Source organism: Equus asinus, chromosome 17, assembly GCF_041296235.1.
Source record: "Equus asinus isolate D_3611 breed Donkey chromosome 17, EquAss-T2T_v2, whole genome shotgun sequence".
In the NCBI taxonomy this organism is placed as follows: Eukaryota; Metazoa; Chordata; class Mammalia; order Perissodactyla; family Equidae; genus Equus; species Equus asinus.
In genome coordinates, this window is record NC_091806.1 from 43,621,220 (window position 1) to 43,643,540 (window position 22,321).

Below are 22,321 nucleotides of genomic sequence, written 5' to 3' on the forward strand. Positions count from 1 at the left end.
TTTACGCCAGTTAACGCCGCCGTTACCCAATGGCCACCCAACTATCCCTTCGGTTCCGCCCGGGGGTCTCCGCGAGCTTGGCGCTGCCTAGGTGTGCGCATGCGCTCAAGCGCTTCTACTTTTGGATCTTTTCCCTTGCACCTAGATTCTGCGCACGCCCACAGGGCTCCGCCGCTTTTTATCGCTCCATCACCTCCCTGCGCTTGCGCATTCATGCCGTAAGGTTTTCCTTTTCCGGGTCCCAACTGGGCCCGTCGGGCGCATGCGCCACTGCAGGCTGGCGGCTCGCGGCTCCTGCTTCCGGCCTCCCCCTTGGGCCGGCTCCCGCAGAAGCGGGGCGAACGCGGAGCCCGAAGCGAGTGACCTGTGACCCCGGAAGTGGACCTCAGTGTCCCCGGGCTCTCCCGGGCCGGAGCCGAGAGAGCCGTCACCTGTACCCCCGGAGCATCCACCCCACGCCCACTTCTGGATGCCGCCGACGGGTACCCGGCCCGTGCCCCGCGCCTGCCTGCCGGCTCGGCCCCTCGGAGCAGTTCTGGGCCGGGGGTGGGGGCCCAGACCCCGCCCCTGATGCGGCTCCACCCCCGCGCCCGAGCTTCGCGCCGTTGACCGCCTCGGCCGGCCCCGCCCCCTGCCCGCACCTTCGCCCGGCCGACCCCTCTCCCCCGCTGGGGGAGGCCATGGCGTGAGCGCGAGGCCGGGCCCCGGGGCCCTCGGGCGCCAGGCGGGGCATGGGCCGGGGGCCGCCCCCATGAGGGTCCCGGGAGGGGGGCGCGCGCAGCAGCGGCGAGGCCATGGGGTCGCAGGTATTGCAGATCCTGCGCCAGGGGGTGTGGGCCTCGCTCACCGGCGGTTGGTTCTTCGACCCGCACCAGAGCACCTTCTCCAACTGCTTCCATCTCTATGTGTGGATCTTCCTGCTCACCTTTCCCTTCTTGCTGTACATGGTGAGATGCTGCCGCCACCTGTAACTCCCTCCTGGAAAAGGGAGGGCAGATGTCACGGAGGGGTGGCAGCCTGGTAGGGATTCAGGGCTGTGTCTCGGGGACTGGCGTGTGGAAAGAGGAATCTAGAGTTTGGGGTGTGTAGAGGAGAGACCAGATTCTTCCCTTCCTGGGCTGGGTGACCTTGAGCCCCTCGCTTAGTCTCTCTTTCCAGTTAAAAGGCAGAGCTCCCTGACAGGGTCTTTGTTCTAGTTGCAAAGAAGGGTGAGGAAACCTTGTGAACTTGTGAATCCTAGCCACGATTGGTGGTAGGTCCATCCCAGGGCGCCAGGCTGTGTGAGGAAGGACCGGACTGGCTGTCACCCCCAGGTCCTGCCCCCCAGCTTGATGGTGGCTGGTGTGTACTGCCTTGTGGTGGCTGTCATCTTCGCTACCATCAAGACTGTGAACTATCGGCTGCATGCCATGTTCGACCAGGGCGAGATTGTGGAGAAGCGCAACTCTACCATAGGAGAGCCAGAGGAAGCGCCCGCCCAGGGGGACAGCAGTCTGCCCAGGTGGGTGGCGCAGCAGCTGTGTTGGGACTTGAGGGTTCTTAGTGTCTGGGCCTGAGCATTGGAGGATGGAGAAGGGGGTTAGGGAAGCTTGGCTCTATGAGCTGGTGCACACTTGTTCTGTGGTCGGCCCTGGACTTGTAAGGGCACCGTTGAGAATGGAGGAGTGATGGGGGTGGCAGAAGAAGTACTGTATAAAGAGGAAAGGTTAGTTCAAAGTTGGTGCTCTTTTTCACTGCTAGGGACCCTGGAGTGGAGATGACAGTGTTTCGGAAAGTGAGTTCCACACCCCCAGTGCGCTGTAGCTCCCAGCATTCCGTGTTTGGCTTCAACCAGGTCTCGGTGAGTGGTGTCAGCCCTCAGCCTCTCCCGTACCTCTTCTGGGAGCTCGTCCCCACTGTGGGTATGTCCTGAGCCTACTTCTGGCCTTGTTTGCACCTTCTTGCTTCTCTTTGTCTGCTCAGGAGTTGCTGCCCCGGATGGAGGACTCCGGGCCCCTCAGAGGTAGGTGGCTCCTGCTCAGGGGTGAAGGTGGTGGTGGAAGAGGGGATGGCATGCAGATGCCTCGAGGTCCTGCTGACACCTCTGGGGCCATGGTTGCAGACATCAAGGAGCTAGTGCGAGAGCAGGGCAGCAACAACGTGATCGTGACCTCAGCTGATCGAGAGATGCTGAAGCTAAACTCTCAGGAGAAACTGAGTGAGTGGGTATGGTGTAGCAGGGGCTTGGGGGAAGACTAGCCATCTTGTCTTTGTCACCCCAACTTTTGCTCCCCTGGGGCTCTCTTTGTCCTTCTGGATGGGGCCTCCTCAGTGTCCTGTCCCAGCTGGGCTCTTGGAGAGAGGAGGTCATAGGACCAGCAGTTCTTGGAGCATGCCGTTATCTCATTTTCTGTCTTCGTTTCTTCTGATAGTTGGAGACCTTCCCCAGACGCCCCCGGGAGCTGCCCCAGATCCCTCTCTCCCGAGCACGGATTCTTCAGAACGTTCTCCCCTGGCTGGAGATGGAGCTCCCTGGAGTGGGAGCAGTATGGCTGACACTCCCATGAGCCCCCTGCTGAAGGGGAGCCTCAGCCAGGAGCTGAGCAAGAGCTTCCTGACCCTGACGCGGCCTGACCGGGCCCTGGTGAGGACCAGCAGTCGACGGGAACAACGCCGGGGAGCGGGCGGCTACCAGCCCCTGGACCGGCGGGGCTCAGGTGAGCCCCTGCCCCAGAAAGCCGGCTCCTCCGATTCCTGCTTCAGTGGCACTGACCGGGAGACACTGAGCAGCTTCAAGAGTGAGAAGACCAACTCCACCCACCTGGACAGCCCCCCTGGTGGGCAGGCCCCTGAGGGCAGCGACACAGACCCACCTTCTGAGGCTGAGCTGCCTGCCTCACCAGATGCTGGAGTCCCCTCTGACGACACGCTGCGTTCCTTTGACACAGTCATAGGAGCAGGGACGCCGCCGGGCCCAGCTGAGCCGCTCTTGGTTGTCCGGCCCAAGGACTTGGCCCTGCTGCGGCCTGGCAAACGGCGGCCACCCGTGCGAAGACACTCCCCACCCGGCCATGCCCCTCGGCGGCCCCTGCTTGAAGGCGGGGGCTTCTTTGAGGACGAAGACACCAGCGAGGGCAGCGAACTGAGCCCAGCCTCCAGTCTCCGATCTCAGCGCCGCTACAGTACTGAAAGCTCCTCTTCTACTTCCTGCTACTCCCCCGAGAGCTCCCGGGGTGCAGCAGGGGGACCCCGGAAGCGACGGGCCCCCCATGGGGCTGAGGAGGGGACTGCTGTGCCCCCCAAGCGGCCCTATGGGACCCAGCGGACGCCTAGTACCGCCAGCGCCAAAACACATGCCCGTGTGCTGAGCATGGATGGGGCAGGGGGTGATGTCCTGAGGGCCCCGCTGGCTGGTTCCAAGGCTGAGCTGGAGGCCCAGGCAGGGGTGGAGCTGGCTGCTGGTGAGCCTGCTGTGCTGCCCACTGAGGCCCGGAGGGGACCTGCTGCCAACCAGCCCGGCTGGCGGGGGGAGCTGCAGGAGGAAGGTGCTGTGGGAGGAGGTGAGTGCCGGCTCCAGGGCTGGGGTGGGGGAAGCAAGCCAGGTAGGGGCTTGGCTTTAGGCAAGGGACAGGCTGGTAGGGGACCTGGTCAGAGTCGTCTCAGCTTGTGTCTCAAGCAGTAGATGGATGTGGACTCAGCGATTGAGTGATGCCTGCCAAACCCCTCGGATAAGCAGGGCTCCAACAATGGGGAGACTGAGGCACAGAGCCCTCAGACACCTGGCTCCAGGTCCTGCAGTTAGTGCAAAGCTGCTGCTGTTTGAGGACTTTCAGCTTCCATGTTTATTCTGGGCCACCAGTGGGGCAAGGCGGGTCACATTGTCCTTATTTCCAAGTGTGGAAACTGAGGCACAAGTGGTTAGGTGACCTGGCTGGGCTCCAGAGGCAGGACACGGTTGTTCTATGGGCAGACCTGACCTTTGGCTCCATGAAGGAGCATTTGCTGCCTGCTCCCAGGCTCTGTTTAAACCTCTGTCACTTACGGTCGGGGGTCTCTCTCTGGGCAGCGGCCGAGGAGACTGGCAAACAGGACCGCTCGAGCAATGTGAGGCGGACCCAGGCGATCCGGAGGCGCCACAATGCAGGCAGCAACCCCACTCCTCCAGCCTCCGTCATGGGCTCGCCCCCCAGGTGAGCACCTGCTGGCTGGTCAGAGGCACGGTGGGGGCCAGCTGGCTCTCAGTGGTGCTGACCTGTGGGCTGACCCCTCCCCAGCAGCCTGCAGGAGGCTCAGCGCGGCCGGGCCGCCTCCCACTCCCGGGCGCTGACGCTGCCTTCTGCCTTGCACTTCGCCTCGTCGCTGTTGCTTACCCGGGCTGGAGCCAACGTGCACGAGGCCTGCACCTTTGACGACACCTCTGAGGGTGCCGTGCATTACTTCTACGATGAGAGTGGTGAGCCCCTCCGGAGTCCGGGGGCCAAGCCTCTGACCTTGGCTGGCCCAACACCCCGTTTCTCTTCTGCTGGGGGTCTTCGTCATCCTAGCAGCAGTGTTCACTCTTTTGGATACATACCTCAGCCCCGTGGTGACTACTTTACCTGCACTGCCTGACGCCAAACTTGCAGCCTTTCTGAGGCGTGGGTAGCCTCATCATTCCTGTTCTGCTCATGAGGAAACTGAGGCACAGCCTGAAGTCACAGGCTGAGTGAGTGGTAGAACAGGGATCCAAACCCAGGGCAGGCTGAGTTCAGGGCCTGGCCCTTGACCTGCAGTCCTGCTCCTCTCCAGCTCTTGGTCCCCAGGGACTGGGCTGCCATTTAGGGGGACACAGCACAGGCTTCTTGCCCACTTGATGGCACTGGTGCCCATGTGGGTTGGGCCTTGATGTTCCTGTTCCTGACGTGCTACCTCGTGTCCCACACCCCTGCCCCAGGTGTGCGGCGCTCCTACACCTTTGGCCTGGCTGGAGGCGGCTACGAGAACCCAGTAGGGCAGCAGGGGGAGCAGGCAGCCAACGGAGCCTGGTGAGTCTCCCAGGTGGGCTCTCCTGGACCGGTGGCCTGGGAGGCTGCCATTTCTGGGGATTGTTTCTCCCTTCACTGGGCTGGGGCAGGGGCAGCTCAGAACCTCTAGGAGTAGGGAAGGGTGCAGAGCAGTGAGGGGCAGGCCTACAGGGATCCCTTGATACTGTAGGGATATGGCACTTCAAGCAGAAGGCTTTCAGGGCCTTCTCAGAAGCCCAGGACCTGGGATGGAGGTGCCTCTGCCACCTGCCTTTCCTGGACCCCCTGTGCTGCTTCTGGTGTATCCAAGTCCCCTTGGGCCCCCAGTCATGGCCATGCCTCAGGCTCAACACCACCCCATTCCAGGGTATGTCAATGGCCCTCACCCTCACGGCTGTCGTTCCCATAGGGACCGCCACTCGCATTCCTCCAGCTTCCACTCAGCTGATGTCCCAGAGGCAACAGGTGGCCTGAACCTGCTACAGCCAAGGCCTGTGGTTCTGCAGGGCATGCAGGTGCGCCGAGTGCCCCTGGAGATCCCAGAGGTGAGGAGCCAGCTGTTGGGGAAGGACCTGCAGGAGGCGGGCAGTGATGGGGGGGCAGATCATTGAACACCCGCCCAGGTACCAAGGGGCAGGCCGCTCTGAGTGTGGGCTCTCAGGGCCCGAAGGTGCCTGTCCTGACCTTTGATGCCTGGCACAGGGTGTGCAGGCTCTGGATCTGAGTGACCCAAGGGATCACTTATTTGCTTACTTAGCAAACCTATCTGGAGTATTTTCTTTATTCTGGAGGGCCCACAGTTAGTGAGGACGATGGGTGTTAACAATGATACCTGCAGAAGGGGCAGTAAAACTTACCCAACGTGACTATGCTTTTCCCTGTGCTGGGCACCTGACACAGGTTAGCCTGAGGCCCTCTGTTCACGATCATCGTCTCAGCAGTTATTCATAGTGCCCCTTTGCGCTTCTGAAAGTATCCTGATTTGGACATAATTTATGCTGTCAGCTTAGTAATAGCAAAAGTACTGAGAATGCGCAAAACACAGACTCGAGAGTGTAAAGAACAGTCATATAAGGAGCACTGCTGCATTTATCACCCAGCGCTGCAGACAGCCCCAGGAGCGACGCCTAGAAGCCCCACGCGCCCCTGCCCGATGCATTGATTCTGCTTTACCATCCTATGGGGTGGGCATTGTTCTAACACAGCTGACGGCCACCTCCAGAGGCGGGGCCGTGTGTCTGCCTCTCCACTGTCTCCCTACGGCCCAGCACAGGGCCAGGCCCATAGTTGTACCCTGTAAGTGCTTGTTGAGTGAAGGACACAAGAAACCCAGAGAGATCAAGTAGTTCACCCAGGGCCTCGCAGCACTGGCATTGGCACCTGGGCCTGTCCTCAGGGCTGGTGCTCTGTGTGCTCCAGGGTAATGTGGTCAGAGTGACCCTGATGGCTCTGTCCAGGAGAAAAGTAGTGATTGCGCCAAGTCCCAAAGGACATGGTGGATTTCATTGAGCCCAGGAAGAGGCAGGAGATGCTCCCTGAGTGGGGAAAACAGACATCGGATCTTGTAACTCTGGCTGCCAGCATCCCCAGCAGTCCCCAGCAGCCATTGAGTCGTGTCCTGGGAACCTGGAGAAAGGAGCAGGCCCTTGTGATGGAAGGTCAGGGCAGGCCACAGGGCCGCTAGATGGTGTGGACTTTGTGTTAGAGGAAATGGCCAACCAGCGAGTGTGTGCTGGGTGGGGGGCTGTGGTGATCGACCATGTGGGGGGCGAGGGGCTGATGGCTGCGGCTGTGGGGACCGCAGTTTGACCTGCTGGACCAGGACTCCCTGCACGAATCCCAGGAGCAGACGCTGATGGAGGAGGCGCCGCCGCGTGCCCAGCACAGCTACAAGTACTGGCTCCTTCCTGGCCGCTGGACCTCCGTGCGCTACGAGCGGCTTGCCCTGCTGGCCCTGCTAGACCGGTGAGAGCCTGCCGCCTCGGCCCCTAATCCCTGGATCGCCCCTGGCCCTTGGCCTTTCAGATCCTGGGAACATGTGGAGGCCTCATGGCATCAGAGAACCTGACGCTGGGGGTTGCTGAGGGTGCCTCGGGGTCTGGGGTCTGCAGTGGGCTTTCTTTAGGTTCTTCTTGGGAGCGAAGGGGTGGCCCCATGGGTGGTGCTATAGTCACTCCCTATGTCCCAAAGTTCTCCTCGCAACAAAGTATTCCTGTTCGGTCTGTTGTTTTTGTTGTGCTTCTGTATTAGATTTAAATTGAGTCCTGTAGTCTAAAAAAGCTCACAAACCATTTGTCTCAGCTATTCCATTTCTCAGGGAAAACTGAGGCCCAGAAAGTCAGGTAGAGAAGTCGCATGACTTTTGTTGTCTGTGGACCCCTTGGGCCTAGACCCTTGTCCTGGCTTCCCAGGCTCCGGCTTTCTCCTGGTGGGGGTGGGTTAGGCACTGCCCATGGCGTAGTGTGGGGTGACTGATGCAGCATGCGGGAGCCGCAGGTGGGCAAGTCCTGGACTGGTGGTGCCTAGAGCCCTTGGGGTCTAGGAGGGCAAAGACTGGGATGCAGGAGGAGCAACGTGGGGCAGGTGCAACCTGGCCTCGTCCCCGAGAGGTCAGAAGTTCGGATGTTCAGACGGTGAGGACTGGCAGGGCCATACGCCCAGACATGAGCCTTTGAGACCAGGTCCTGTCTCCCCAGTGCCCACCCTTCACCCCACTCGTGGGCGAGGAGGTGGGTGTGCCCTGACCCTGCTGTCTCTCCAGGACGCGAGGGCTGGTGGAGAACATTCTCGGCGTCGGCCTGAGCAGCCTTGTTGCCTTCCTGGGCTACCTGTTGCTGCTCAAGGGCTTCTTCACTGACATCTGGGTCTTCCAGTTCTGCCTGGTCATTGCCTCCTGCCAGTATTCCCTGCTGAAGGTTAGGCCCGGCTCCCTGGGTCTCCTTGCCCCACCCACCTCTTCCCAGACCACACCTTCCCATGACTCATTTTGAGGAGTATGAGCTGGAAAGCAGATAAGATGCCTAAGATCCCCCGTAACCAGAGCCTGCCCTGGTCACTCATAATGGCCCAGTGGTGGAACTGAGCAGGTCCTGGGGCCTCTGACCCTCCCGTGGGCTCTGGCTCTTGTTGCCAGTGTAGCTCCTGTCTCTTCCAGAGCGTCCAGCCTGATGCGGCATCTCCCATGCACGTGAGTTTCAGCGTCCCTCCCCAGGAGGCTCGGGCCTGGACCCTGGTGGGGGGGGCCTGAGGCCAGGTGGGGAGGGAGTCGAGTGGGAGAGGGGCAGGGCTCCACAGCACCCCTATTACCCCAGAACCTCGGTCCAGCTGCCCCAACCCCACCAGGCTTTCAGCCTTTGATCCAGGGCTGGACTGGGGCATGTGAGCATGCAGGAGCGTGTTCATGAGTGTGTGCACATGCATGTGAAGTGGTCAGTGGGGGAGGCCCAGCTCCTCACGGCCCCATTCCCCAGGGCCACAACTGGGTGATCGCGTACAGCCGACCTGTCTACTTCTGCATCTGCTGTCTGCTCATCTGGCTGCTGGACGCTCTGGGCTCAGCTCAGCCCTTCCCGCCCGTCTCCCTCTACGGCCTGACCCTTTTCTCCGCCTCCTTCTTCTTCTGTGCCCGTGACGTGGCCACTGGTGAGACTGGACAGGGCTGAGGTGGCTGGAGGAAGTGAGGCCCCAAGGGTGGGCCAAGGGGTGGCCGGCGGGCTGACCAGGCCTTCACTTCCCCTCTCTGCCAGTGTTCACCCTCTGCTTCCCGTTCGTCTTCCTCCTGGGCCTCCTGCCGCAGGTCAACACCTGCCTCATGTACCTGCTGGAGCAGATAGATATGCACGGCTTTGGGGGCACAGGTATGGGGCCCACAGAGGGCTTGGGAGTCGGGGCAGTGTGGGGCCAGGAGGGGCCTTGGATTAGGTCTGTGGTTCCAGCCCTTAGCTGAGCTTTTCCACCATCTGTACTGTGGACTCCTCACCCATCCTTTCCCCTTTCTCCCCAGGCAAGTCCTTTAAACCAGAGAGCGCCAGAAACTCTGAGGGCCTCTCAGGGCTGGGGGAGGCAGAGAACAATGGCCTGGGGCCGGGGTCCCGGGGAGACTAGCCTCTGGGAGTTGAGGGGCAGTTGGTGGGGAGTCGGGTGCCAGAAGGGGGGAGCTGGGCTTCACCTGCTGTTCCTCCCCTCACAGCCGCCACCAGCCCGCTCACTGCTGTCTTCAGCCTCTCCCGCAGCCTGCTGGCTGCTGCTCTGCTCTATGGCTTCTGCCTTGGGGCCATCAAGGTAGAGGTGACCTGTGGGTGGGGGGCATGCTGAGGCCCGGGGGGGGGGGTCGTTGGGATAGGGCTGTGAATCGGCCTCAGCAGTGGCTTTTCCCGTGGGGGGCACCCCCCCGTGCTTACCCTCACCTCCCCTGACCAGCATGGGTTCTCTCCCCAGACTCCTTGGCCGGAGCAGCACGTCCCTGTCCTCTTCTCCGTCTTCTGTGGCCTCCTGGTGGCGCTGTCCTACCACCTGAGCCGGCAGAGCAGTGACCCCACTGTGCTCTGGTGGGTGCCTGCATGTGCCTGTCCGTATGCACACACGTGTGTGTGTGTGTGTCTGTGCATGGCAGGGGCTTGGGGGGGGGGGGGTCTGTGGGTCTGTGCATGTGCCTGCCACCCACTGACCCTGAAGCCTGTGGGAGAAGGGGGCGGCCTCCCCAGACCTGGGCCCCTGACTCTCCTCACCCACGCTAGGTCTCTGATCCGGAGCAAGCTGTTCCCTGAGCTGGAGGAGCGGAGCTTGGAGACAGCTCGGGCTGAGCCCCCAGACCCACTGCCGGATAAGATGCGCCAGTCGGTGGTGAGGGGCCCGGGGGTGGGGTTCTAGCCTTGGGGTCCGGGGCTGAGAGAGGGGGTATGGTCAGCCACTGGCGGCGGGCGCCTCAGCTGGTGTTTCCTGGCCCTGCAGCGTGAGGTCCTGCACTCCGACCTAGTGATGTGTGTTGTCATCGCTGTGCTCACCTTTGCCATCAGCGCCAGCACCGTCTTCATTGCCCTGAAGGTTTGTGTGGTACAGGCCCCCCCACGCCCCCTTAGTCTTTGCAGGAGCCAGTCTGATCTGAGGGTCTTGGGCAGCTCCGGCCTCGTGTCCTTCGCCCCTCCTGCCCGTTGGCCCACTCCCCTTGGCTGAGCTCTGGCCTCTCCCTCTTGCAGTCAGTGCTGGGTTTCGTGTTGTATGCGCTGGCTGGGGCCGTGGGCTTCTTCACACATTACCTGCTGCCACAGCTCCGCAAACAGCTGCCCTGGTTCTGCCTGTCGCAGCCCGTGCTGAAGCCGCTGGAGTACAGCCAGTACGAAGTGCGCGGTGAGTGTGCGCCCTGGGCTGGGACCCCTCTTCCCCTGCCACCCTCATTTCCTGGCTCACCTCCAGCCTGATGGGAGTGGGTCCTCCGCTCAGAGGGCCAGCAGGGGGCAGCCTCTGCCCACACTGCCCTGTCTGTGCCGGCCCTGGCCCTCGCTGTCCCTGTGGCCCTTCACTGCCCTGTGTGCCCTCTCCTGCCGGCTGTGCCCCAGCTCGGCCCTGCTTTGTTCTCACCCAGTCTGCTCTGCCCGCCTTGCTTTCTCTGAGGAGTTGGAGAAAGTAGAATTCCAGGGCCCTAATGGGATCTCTTGTCCAGAGTTACAGCCTGGTTGCCAAGGGACTGGATCTGCCTGGCTCACATTTTCACCTGGGTTGTGCCACAGAGTCACCCTTGAGGTGATGTTTAAACCTCTGCATTTGGGGCCGGCCCAGTGGCACAGCAGTTAAGTTCACACATTCCTGTTCGGCAGCCTGGGGTTCACCGGTTTGGATCCTGGGTGCGGACATGGCACTGCTTGTCAAACCATGCTGTGGCAGGCGTCCCACATATAAAGTAGAAGAAGATGGGCACGGATGTTAGCTCAGGGCCAGTCTTCCTCAGCAAAAAGAGAAGGATTGGCAGCAGATGTTAGCTCAGGGCTAATCTTCCTCAAAAAAAAAAAAAAACCCAACCTGGATTTGTTACATGAAAACCCACGTCTTCTTGTTCTTAAACAATAAAAGATTCTGCCCACTGGGCCAGCATCTGTGCCACATTATAGCATGTGGCCCCAGTCAGCTTGAGCCCAGAAGGGGCCTACATTTTCAGGTCACCATGTACTTGGACTTCACCCAGCCTGCCCTGGCTCTGGTGGGCATCTGCGATGTCCTTGTCAGCCTCATTTTCGCAGACAGCAGAACGGGCAGAACACCTGCCCCAAGCCCCTGACATGCCTTGTCGGGGCCTCGTCGCCTGTGTTTGGGCTGCTGAAGATCAGCCTCCCCCACGAAGTCTCTAGGGACCCAGAACACCACATCCTGTGGTTTGCCCTCTCTCAGGGTTCCCTCTGAGAGCGCACCTGTCCCGGCCGTGCACTGGAAGGGGAGTGTGGAGGGCCAGGTGCAGCCAACAGGCCCACCTTCTGTTGTAGGCGCTGCCCAGGTGATGTGGTTTGAGAAGCTGTACGCCGGCCTGCAGTGCGTTGAGAAGTATCTCATCTACCCTGCCGTGGTGCTCAACGCCCTCACGGTGGATGCCCACGCTGTTGTCAGCCACCCGGACAAGTTCTGCCTCTAGTGAGGGCCACCCACTCCCTACCATCCCACCGTCTATATTCCCAAGTGACAGTGGGGACACTGAGGCCCAGAGAGGGAATGAGACTTGCCTCAGTTGCCCAGTGAGCTAAAGGAGGACTCCAGCTCCTGACACACTTTCCACTGAAGCAGTTGCTTCTGAAAGCAGATGTATCGCCCAAACATGTCTAAAGGGGGTGACCCTAAAGAGGAGGACGCTAAGAGACATTGGCCCAAAAGAGCAGGGTACAGCCAAGCAGAGCCCAGGCCAGGGCGGGCAAGTGATGGGCACCCACACACACTGCCCCCGGAACCCCTGCCCGGCCCCTAACACCGCCCTCCTTGCCCGTAGCTGCCGGGCGCTGCTGATGACTGTGGCTGGGCTGAAGCTGCTGCGCTCGGCCTTTTGCTGCCCGCCCCAGCAGTACCTGACCTTGGCCTTCACCGTCCTGCTCTTCCACTTCGACTACCCGCGCCTCTCCCAGGGCTTTCTGCTTGACTACTTCCTCATGTCCCTGCTCTGCAGCAAGGTGAGCTGGAGGCCGTGGGGTAGCCTCCAGGCCATGCGGCAGGAGCAGACCTCCTCTGCCTTGGTCAGGGGGAACTTGCTCAGGGCCCTCAGCCTCTGTAGCTGCTGCTGCGTATTAGCCCCACCGTGGGCCTTCACAGGAAGTTGTGGTTTAAGTGACTCGCTTCAGGTCCCCCAGAGAATTGCTGGCGAGTCAGGATTTGACTCTAGGCCTGTCTGACTTCACAGCCCTTTCTCTGAATCACTGTACTTGACCACCTTTCTCATAAGCAGTTCATGTAGTTAGGACTTGGCCTTTGTCCTCTGGGCTCTGCCGCTGTGTCAGCCACAGCCCTCGAGAGCAGTTCAGAGCCAAGCTTCAGAAAGCCCTGGGGCCTGGGTGTCTGTGAACTGCTCCGCCACACTGCAGGATTCCCTGAGCCGGGGCTGGGAGGTCACTGTGAACAAAGGACTGTCCTCTGGCACTGTACTGGGGGCCTTCAGTGGGGTCCCAGCACAGGCTGGAGCCTTTTCCTTACTCGGGCATTCTAGTCTGGTTTTCTGGTCTGGCTCAGGATAGGGAAGATCCAAACTGTCCCTCTCTGAGGGCAGGACCGGGACTGTCTCTTGACTTTCAGTCCCCTAGTCAAGGCCCAGCCTCATCACTGACTGAGTGGCGTGGCCTGAGCAAGTCGTTTATCTGCTCTGCTTTCTCCAAACCTCAACTTTCCCATCTGTGAAGTGGGACAGCAGTGGGAAGCTCCCAGGATGATCGCGGGAATTAAATGGCTCATGCCCCTTCGAGTGGTTGCTTTGCTGGGAGTTGCTAATGGTGGTCACAGGGGCTTTGAGCCAGGTCCAGAGAGAAAGAGCTGGGAGTGATCTGGAGCTAGCCTCCCATGTGGGCAGCTGGTGGGGTGGCCCCCAAGCCTTGAATGCGTACTTGGTAGGCCCCACCTCTGTGAGTGACCTGCGTGTCTTTCACCTCCTCCCCTCTCCGGCCTGCCAGCTGTGGGACCTGCTGTACAAGCTGCGTTTTGTGCTGACCTACATCGCGCCCTGGCAGATCACCTGGGGCTCGGCTTTCCACGCTTTTGCCCAGCCCTTCGCCGTGCCACGTACCTGGCCTGCCACCCGCTGCCTGGGTGGGGGGTGCAGGGAGGGCCATGGCCAGGGATGAGGGGCGCGGGGTGGGCTAGCGGGGAGCTGAGGGGTGGCGAGGGAGGCTGGGGAGGGTCCTGTGTGCCTGCCGTCTCCTTGACTCGGGCCCAGACTCGGCCATGCTGTTCGTTCAGGCTCTCCTCTCTGCACTCTTCTCCACGCCACTCAACCCCCTGCTGGGCAGCGCCGTCTTCATCATGTCCTATGCGAGGCCCCTCAAGTTCTGGGAGCGCGACTACAAGTGAGTCTCGTGGCAGACAGGCGCGTCACTCAGGGGGACCCAGGGAGGAGTGGGCCTTGCGGGTGGGAAAGGTTGCTGGGAGGGAGGGTGAGTTTGGACCCAAGGCTGGATGGGCCACAGAGAGGGTCCCACAGCGCGGACCTGAGAGCTCGGCACGGTGGGCTTCAGGTGGCTGGTTTGATGAGGGTGAAACCCGAGCCACACCAAGGCCTCGGGCTCCCACCCTGGGCTCCCTGGCTGTGTGCTCCTGTCCCTGAGCCTCAGTCTCCTCCTGTGTGATGGCGCTGTCATGGCGTCCTCCCAGAGCGCAGGCGTGTGGGCTTGGAGAGGACTCGATGGTGGGCCAGCGGGGAATCGTCATCGGAACCCCCGGCAGCCTCACCCTCCCAGCCAACTGTGTTGTTGCTCTGTCTCTGAACAGCACTAAACGTGTGGATCATTCTAACACCCGCCTAGTCACGCAGCTGGACCGGAACCCCGGTGTGTATGCAGCCATCCAGGGGCTTTAGGGTGGAGCTTCCTGGGGGAGGGAGCCTTGCTTACTTGTCACCTTGTCCATGTGTCTGTCTGTCTTGGGTCCCAGGCGCTGACGACAACAACCTCAACTCCATCTTCTACGAGCACTTGACGCGCTCGCTGCAGCACACGCTGTGTGGGGACCTGGTGCTGGGCCGCTGGGGCAACTACGGCCCTGGCGACTGCTTCGTCCTGGCCTCCGACTACCTCAACGCCCTGGTGCACCTCATCGAGGTTGGCAATGGCCTCGTCACCTTCCAGCTGCGTGGCCTTGAGTTCCGGGGTGAGCCGCAGGGCCTGGGCCTGACGTGGGGCACTGTGTTTCCTAGTGCCTGAGGGCTGGATCCGAGTCCAGCTCTGCCTTGGTTTGCTGGGTGACCCTGAGCAAGGCCTCTTCCTCCCTGGGCCTGGGTTTCCCAGTCTGAGCAGTGACGTGGCAGGGCCTCCTTGGGCCAACCCTGTCCCTGCCCTAACTTTGGGTCCTTGGTGACTGAACTGTTGCTGTGGTGAATGCCTGGGTCTGGAGCTCTGGGTTCTCCTGCCAGCTCCCACTGGCCTGCTCTGTGGTCTCGGGCATGGCCCTGGTTGGGTGCCACACATAACCCCTGGTAAGTGAGCCAGCTCCTTGCCCTCAGGAGGACGTACATGTTGACGCCAGCATCAGAAGAGGCCCCTGAGCGTGCACAGGGGCTCCAAGCACAGCTGATGAGCACATGAACCTGAACAAGTCACCTGTCTTTGAGCTTCAGTTTTTGCCTCTATAAATGAGGGACCAGAGCCCTGTTCCCCACCCACTGTGGCTGCGGGGAGTCAGGAAGAGAAAGGGACTTATTTCTTGTTTCATTCAGTAACACTTCCTCACACGGCACCCCAGGCGGGAGGATGAATGGCGCGGGCCTCCGGCACCACGCCTGGGCCCTCGCCTGCGAGGAGGCCCCCTCACTGGTCGCCCCTCCCCCGCAGGTACGTACTGCCAGCAGCGCGAGGTGGAGGCCATCACGGAGGGCGTGGAGGAGGACGAGGGCTGCTGCTGCTGTGAACCTGGCCACCTGCCACGGGTCCTGTCCTTCAATGCCGCCTTCGGGCAGCGCTGGCTGGCCTGGGAGGTGACAGCCAGCAAGTACGTGCTGGAGGGCTATAGCATCAGCGACAACAACGCTGCCTCCATGCTTCAGGTCTTCGACCTCCGCAAGATCCTCATCACCTACTACGTCAAGGTACGGTGGCAGGCGGGCGGCTGGGCAGCGGGGTCCCTGCCGGCGACCACGCACTAACCAGGAGTGTCCTGAGCGCCAGCTTCTGGATCACTGAGAACTTCTTTTGCTCAGGGGAAGCTGAGGCTTTTGAGAGTATAAGCATCCCCCAGGGTGCCACCACTGCACAACTGGCCTCGGGGGCCTCGCGGCCTGTGTGGCTCTTAACAGTGGGGTGCCTGGGACGGGGCTCCTTGTCACCCTCTTCCAGAAGGCTCACCTTGGGCAGGAAGTGTTGGGGGCAGGTGGGCAGCACGTGCATGGATTCCCTCTCAGGGCTGCTGGTCTCAGGAGGGGCAGTTGTGAAGCCAACCTTCTAGACCACCAGGCCCCATGCCGCATGTCCCACCAGTGTAGAATGGCGATAATGCTAATACTGGTGATGTTAGTGACAGTTTAGGAGCAGCTGCCAAGCAGTGGTGCTTCCCCCGGGTCAGGCTGTGTGGCAAGCACCTCTCCTGAGCTGGGTGAGGCCCACCACACCCTCCAGGAGAGGTCCCACTGTCTCAGATGTGGAAGTGGCTTGCAGAGGGAAAGCGATTTGCCTGAGGCTCCAGAATCAAGAGAAGGTGGCAGAGCCAGGCATAGACCCAGACCCAGGCCTGGGCCTCCCTCCCTCAGCCTGGGTGCTCCAAGCTGTGCCTGGGGGTCTCAAGACCTCTTGAGGGAGGTGGGGATCGTGAGGCACAGTGTGGGGTCCAGAAGGAGCCCTGGACTGAGTTCTGAGAAACCTGGGATGTCACCTCCATTGCTTTGCCTCAGTTTACCCCCTTGAGATGTGGGGATTATTGTAGTTCTGTGAGAAGGCAGGAATGATGAGGCTTTGTGGCCCCCACTGTGGGAGTCGGGTGTGTTGGTGGTCACAGTCCGGGTCCCCTTGTGCCCTCTTAGCATCTGTTCTGGGGCTCCCTGTCAGGGGCCTGGAGGGGCCTCCTCTGGGGCCCAGGTGAGCCTGCACCTGCTCCTTGAAGTTCTCTCGAGGGCGGTCCTATGTATCCCTCAGCTGTCCTTTTGCCTCCAGCGGATAGCCCATCTGTGCCATACGTCCGGGAAGCTATAATCTCTCTGTCGTTTTTTCCATCTACGCATCCATTCTTAGGGAAGGCTTTGTCAGCCCCCCACCCCTCGCTTTCACCAAAAAAGAGGCTGTGGTCCAGACAGGGACATTCCCAGCCCAGGGGCACCCAGGGGTCATGGGCCTGCCCACCTTCCTCTCCCATTTCGAGAGAGGTGCTCTTCCCAGGTCACCCGGCTGCCTCCCAAAAGCCCCGCTCCAGGCCCATGCAGCCTTCTCACAGCTGGGCCCCAGGCGCCCGGCCAGGCCCGGGCTGGCAGGCTGAGATGAGCTCCACCCCTGCCAAGTGTATAGTCCCACAGGGAAGCCAACTTGCCACGGCTAGAGCTGCTGCCAGGGCTGGGCAGAATCAGCCGGGGAGAAGTGCCTGGAGGACCAGAAACGGAGTGTGGGGTGAAGTTTGGAAGGAAGAGTAGGGGCTGCTGTGGGCAGGGCCTGGGGGGGAAGGTGTGCAGGACAGCTCCTCCAGCCTGGGGGAGTGCAAGGATGTGTCTGGTCCAGCCCTCGGGGCTGGCAGAGCAGCCAGAGCCCCTCCTGTGTGGCTTCAGCCCCCTCACTGTCCCCTCTCCACCTCGCCCCTCCCCTGGAGTCATGAAGTGCAGTTAAGTGAGAAACTCGGTGCAGCCCCCGCAGCTGTGGAGATACCGGCCCCCACATCCGCCCGCAGCCACGCCTCGGGGTCCTCGCAACATTTCCAAGCCCAGGCCTGTTAGTTATCCTGTTTGATCTTTTTAGCAACCCTTAGAAGAGGCAGGGCCCATACACTTGGCCCCTTTTACAGCTGAGGAAACTGAGGCCACAGACCTGCTTCTGCACTTAGGTGGGGCTGAGAGCAGGAAAGGCACCCCAGTCGTGAGGCCTGCGCGGTTTCACTGAGCAGACGCCAGCGAACGCTCACAGGTGTGAGCTGTTACAGCTAGAGCCACGCCAGGGCTGGGTCCCAGGACAGCTGGGGTGTCACAGAAGAGTGGCAGCGGCAGAAGTTAAGGGAGCACTTACTCTTTGTCAGACAGGCTCCTCCCTCCACCCCTGAGGGTTTTCCTTTCTGGTTCTTCTTGGGGCCTCTGGTGGGACTATTGAGACGCCCTCTGGGCAACAAGGTCAGTCCAGAGCTGGTCTTCCTGGAGCTGGAAGCTTCCCCACAGCCATTCTCCCCCTACTCACCCCACTCAGCTCCTGGTCCTCCTTCCTCTGGTTAAAGGGACAGCCCAGCCCTCCCCAGACTGCCCACCCACCTGCCCACAGCCAAGCTGATGCTGGGGCCAGGCTCCCAGCTGCCAGGCAAGCCCCCCCGTAGCTGTGGCCTCCAGGTGCCCCCCCAGGGAGCTCTTTGAGGCCCTGGGTTCTTCCCAGCTTGTACTGTGGTCCTTTTGCGCAGGCTCTTGGCCTCTCCCGGCCCCCCAGAGCCACACTGCTGGATGCTTCTACTCCTGCATGCCCTCTGTTTGTGGCCAGCTGCACTACCCTCCCCAGCCCTGGACTCCCTACCCCTTAGCCAGGCAGAGGGCCAGCCCCATCGGCTCCATCCCAGGGCGGTACGTGGCATTTCAGTAACCACTGGCTGCCAGCTGCCAGCCTTGCACTGCCCATCTGTCCTGGCTCTGCCAACTGCCTGCCCTCCTCAAGCTCCTCTCCCTTTGCCCAAACCCCTGGTTAGAAACCTGCAGTCTCTTAACGGGTCCAGGAGCCCCAACTGGACACAGGACGCTGTGCCTCTATCTTTTTTCTGAGGGGAACCCTTGTGGCTGTCACACTTCAGCTGCCTAGAGGGACCTGTGACCCAGGGGCACTTAGACTCCCTGGCCTGCAGGCAGCCCCACCATCTCAGCCTGACCTTCCAAGGCCTCTGAGATCTGGATCCCACAGCCTCGTGGTGTCCAGGGTCCCAGGGTTCCGATCCCAGCTCAGTCTGCCCTGCTCTGTATCCTCAGGCAAGCCTGCCCTGTCTTTGAGCCTCAGTTTCCCTCACAAATGGGGCATCTTCTGAGGCAAGCATGCAAGCCCTTGGCGCAGTGAAGGACCCTCCAGGGGCCACTCTGTGAGGCGGACTGCTTCTGTTGGCTTCCTCGCTCCTCCTCCCTGGCCTGGTGGAGCAGCACAGCCTTGCCCCTGTGGCTTCAGGGAGCTGAGATGGACACAGGATAGGCATCCTAGGAAGCAGACTTCAGCTCAGTCAAAGGGGAAGCCTCTTCACCCTGACGCTCTCTGCTCCATTTGCGGGGCTAGGGTACTGCCCCTGTCTCTGGTCCCAACCCTGACGCCTCCCCTCTCCTTCCAGAGCATCATCTACTATGTGAGCCGCTCACCAAAGCTGGAGGCGTGGCTAAGCCACGAAGGCATTGCAGCAGCCCTGCGGCCTGTGCGGGCGCCTGGCTATGCGGACTCGGACCCCACCTTCTCACTGAGCGTGGATGAGGACTATGACCTTCGCCTTTCCGGCCTCTCGCTGCCCTCCTTCTGCGCGGTGCACCTCGAGTGGATCCAGTACTGCGCCTCTCGGCGGAGCCAGGTCAGGTCACCCTACGCTGGGGCTGCCTTCTCCCCACTCTGCTTCTCCCCTCCCTGTGTGGGGTCCTCTCACCCTCGGCCTCCCTTGGCCCCCACCCCAAGTTACCTGACCCAGGTCTGAGCTGGGCTCTTGGGGATGGGGTCTTTGTGCCACAGCCCGTGGACCAGGATTGGAACTCCCCGCTGGTTACACTGTGTTTTGGTCTGTGTGTGCTGGGCCGCCGGGCCCTGGGGACAGCCTCACACAGCATGTCTGCCAGGTGAGTGCGCACAGGTCCAGCTGGGCCTACTGCTCTCCCCTCCACCCACTCTGTGAAGAGCTCCGGGCCAGAGGCCCCCAGGAACCACATCAGTCCTTCCTTCCATGTGATTCTTTTCTGTGGGCAAGGGAATCTCCCACTTGTGACCTTGCCTGCTCCTTGCCACCTTGTGAGGGAGCTGGGCAGAGACTGACCTCCTTGTCAAGATGGGGAAACTGAGGCCCAGCATGAAGACAGGGCTTGGCTCAGACCACTGCACGTAGAGCCAGAGCTCTGAACCTTCGCGCTCACTCCCTGCCTTTCTTCCCCAGCCTGGAGCCCTTCCTCTATGGCCTGCACGCCCTGTTCAAGGGGGACTTCCGCATCACCTCCCCACGAGACGAGTGGGTCTTTGCCGACATGGACCTGCTTCATCGAGTGGTGGCGCCTGGGGTTCGCATGGCCCTCAAGCTTCACCAGGTGGGGAGAGGTGTGCCTGGGCAGGGTGGGCGAGTAGAGGATGAAGCCCCTCCTGATGGCAGGGACCACTGACCCTGGCCCCCACGTCCTGCCCATAGGACCACTTCACATCCCCAGATGAGTATGAGGAGCCAGCTGCCCTGTATGATGCCATCGCAGCCAACGAGGAGCGGCTGGTCATCTCACACGAGGGCGACCCGGCCTGGCGCAGCGCCATCCTCAGCAACACGCCCTCGCTGCTGGCACTGCGCCACGTCCTGGATGACGCCTCTGATGAGTACAAGATCATCATGCTCAACCGGCGCCACCTTAGCTTCCGAGTCATCAAGGTGGGGATGGCCCACCCACCTGACCCGGCCCCCTCCCTGGTGCCAGCCTCCTGACCCTTGCGTGTGGCTGCCCGCAGGTGAACCGCGAGTGTGTGCGAGGCCTGTGGGCCGGGCAGCAGCAGGAGCTGGTGTTCCTGCGCAACCGGAACCCCGAGCGGGGCAGCATCCAGAACGCTAAACAGGCGCTGCGCAACATGATCAACTCCTCCTGCGACCAGCCGCTGGGCTACCCCATCTACGTGTCGCCCCTCACCACCTCGCTGGCTGGCAGCCACCCCCAGCTGCGGGCGCTGTGGGGGGGCCCCGTCAGCCTGGGTGCCATCGCCCGCTGGGTTCTGCACAGCTGGGAGAGGTGAGCCCTGAATGCAGCCCCTAGCCCGTGAAGCCAGGTTCATGGAGCAGGAAACTGAGGCTGAGAGAGACGAAGCCGCTCCCTCCTTGCTCTCAGCGTGAGGAAGTGCTGGAGCCAGGACTGAGCCTGAGAGCTGACCCCCTCCCAGAGCTGACCTGACTCCACCGCCCCCTCTCCCCCCACAGAGCTGAAGGTGGCCTTTGTCCTTAACAGCCGTTGATAATGTCTTCCTTAAAAGAGCCCACAAAGTTGATGGGAAAATTTCTTAGAGACAGGACCCTAGAGCTCAGAGATGTTAGGTGACTTGTCCTAGGGCTGGGGGCTTATGTTCGTGAGCTCTCTGGCCCTACCCCCGCCAACTCTTCTCCACTGCTGCCCCACCTCCCCAGGCTTCATAAGGGCTGTGGTGCTGGCTGCAATAGTGGTGGCAACGTGGATGACTCGGACTGTGGCGGAGGTGGTGGCTTGACCTCCCTCAGCAATAACCCCCCCTTGGCACACACCACACCTGAGAACACAGCAGGTGAGCTGGCGAGACCAGGCTGAACCAGTGGGTGAGGAGGACAGCCTGGCTGAGGTCTCTGCCCTCTTATCTGTCTCCCACAGGCAGTGGCGACCAATCCCTCCCACCAGGCCCTGGCTGGGGCCCGCGGCCCTCCCTGAGTGGCTCTGGTGATGGACGCCCCCCTCCTCTGCTGCAGTGGCCTCCCCCTCGGCTGCCTGGGCCGCCCCCTGCTTCGCCCACCCCCACCGAGGGTCCCCGGCCCTCAAGGCCCCCTGGCCCTGGTCCCCTCAGTTCTGAGGGTCCCAGTGGGAAGTGGAGCCTTGGGGGTCGGAAGGGCCTGGGGGCATCCGAAGGGGAGCCGGCCTCAGGGAGTCCCAAAGGAGGCACCCCCAAATCTCAGGTAAGGGTCTTATGGGAAGGTTGAGTCACAGGCAGCTTAGGTGTGCTCTCCCACCAACCTATTTCCCCTCCCCTAGGCGCCCCTAGACCTCAGCCTCAGCCCGGATATCAGTACCAACACCTCGCCCCCCAGAGCGGCCCAGGACATTCCTTGCTTGGACAGCAGTGCTCCCGAGAGCGGCACACCCACTGGGGCCCTGGGTGACTGGCCTGTCCCTGCTGAGGAACGCGAGAGCCCGGCCGCCCAGCCCCTGCTGGAGCATCAGTACTGAGTGGCCTGTTACCCTGGATCCCAGCCCAGGATTCAGTAACTTGGACCCTTGGCCTCTGGCCCTCTCTGCTGGACCACAGAACTGAGTGGCTTTGGCCTCCGCATCTGAACCCTGACCTCTGGCTGCTTTAGCCAGAGCACCAGAACTGAGTGGCCCAGACCTCTGACCTTGACCCCTGATCTCTCATCCCTAGTCTAGGGCCTAGGCTCCCCAAACTGAGGCAGGCAGCCTCCCAGCCAGGCCCTAAGAGCCAAACCCATGGGCTGGTCCCACTTGAAGCCCGTGGCCAGGACTAACTTGGCCTCTGGGCCTGCACTGCCTGCAGGGGCAGCCCCTTGGCCCGGACTTGGGGCTGAAATGTGGGAAGGGTGGTTTCTTTGTCTTTTTTTTGTCTTTTTTTTTTTTTTTCCGTGCTTCGGAGACACCAGAATTAATAACACTATTTTTGATTTTGGTTGGTGGTTTCTTCTATTTGGGAACGTTTGGGTGGAGGCTAGAGGAGGTGGCCAGGTCAGGGTGGATGAGGATGGAGAAGGGGACAAAGGATATGGGGCTGGATCATGATGGAGATCAAGGTCAGACCACGGTGGGGTTCAGGTAGGTATGGGTCCCCTTCCTCACAAGCCTCATCCCTTTTCAAGCCTTGATCTGAAGTTCATTTTGTTCAATTTCTCACCCCATATATTCCAAGACTTCCAGCTTCAATGGCTGGTTCCTACAATTAGCAGCTTTGACCTTGGCCAAAGCCTTTCCCTGAGCCTCAGTTTCTCTATAAAGAGACACACCTGTCTACGGTGTTTTAAGAATAAATGAGAAAGTGTGTAGAGGAGGGCCCAAGTGCTTAGCAAGAGCGCATGAACGGGCGCAGGTCCTAGCACCTGCAGTG

General features: G+C 61.2%; 1 protein-coding gene across 3 annotated transcripts; it reads left to right on the top strand.

The window, feature by feature from the left end:
* The first annotated feature begins 653 nt into the window (after window positions 1–653).
* Window positions 654–21,890, top strand: PCNX3 (pecanex 3). Of its 3 annotated transcripts, none has more exons than XM_014844834.3 (35): window positions 654–947; window positions 1,314–1,501; window positions 1,741–1,840; window positions 1,963–2,002; window positions 2,102–2,197; window positions 2,412–3,539; window positions 4,046–4,169; window positions 4,254–4,432; window positions 4,913–5,003; window positions 5,392–5,527; window positions 6,787–6,947; window positions 7,744–7,897; window positions 8,137–8,169; window positions 8,453–8,624; window positions 8,729–8,839; window positions 9,172–9,263; window positions 9,420–9,529; window positions 9,719–9,824; window positions 9,933–10,025; window positions 10,178–10,328; window positions 11,456–11,600; window positions 11,950–12,127; window positions 13,115–13,223; window positions 13,378–13,507; window positions 13,929–13,987; window positions 14,091–14,306; window positions 14,987–15,240; window positions 18,630–18,860; window positions 19,016–19,119; window positions 19,431–19,578; window positions 19,677–19,907; window positions 19,985–20,259; window positions 20,649–20,782; window positions 20,866–21,164; window positions 21,241–21,890. In XM_014844834.3, exons 1-35 carry the CDS (start codon window positions 795–797, stop codon window positions 21,433–21,435), a joined length of 6,126 nt encoding a protein of 2,041 aa, XP_014700320.3. In that variant the 5' UTR covers window positions 654–794; the 3' UTR covers window positions 21,436–21,890. The 3 variants fall into 3 exon arrangements, with proteins under 3 accessions (XP_014700320.3, XP_014700322.3, XP_044618539.2); XM_014844836.3 differs by having other exon boundaries at window positions 6,826–6,947; XM_044762604.2 differs by having other exon boundaries at window positions 4,257–4,432.
* The last annotated feature ends 431 nt before the right edge of the window (window positions 21,891–22,321 follow it).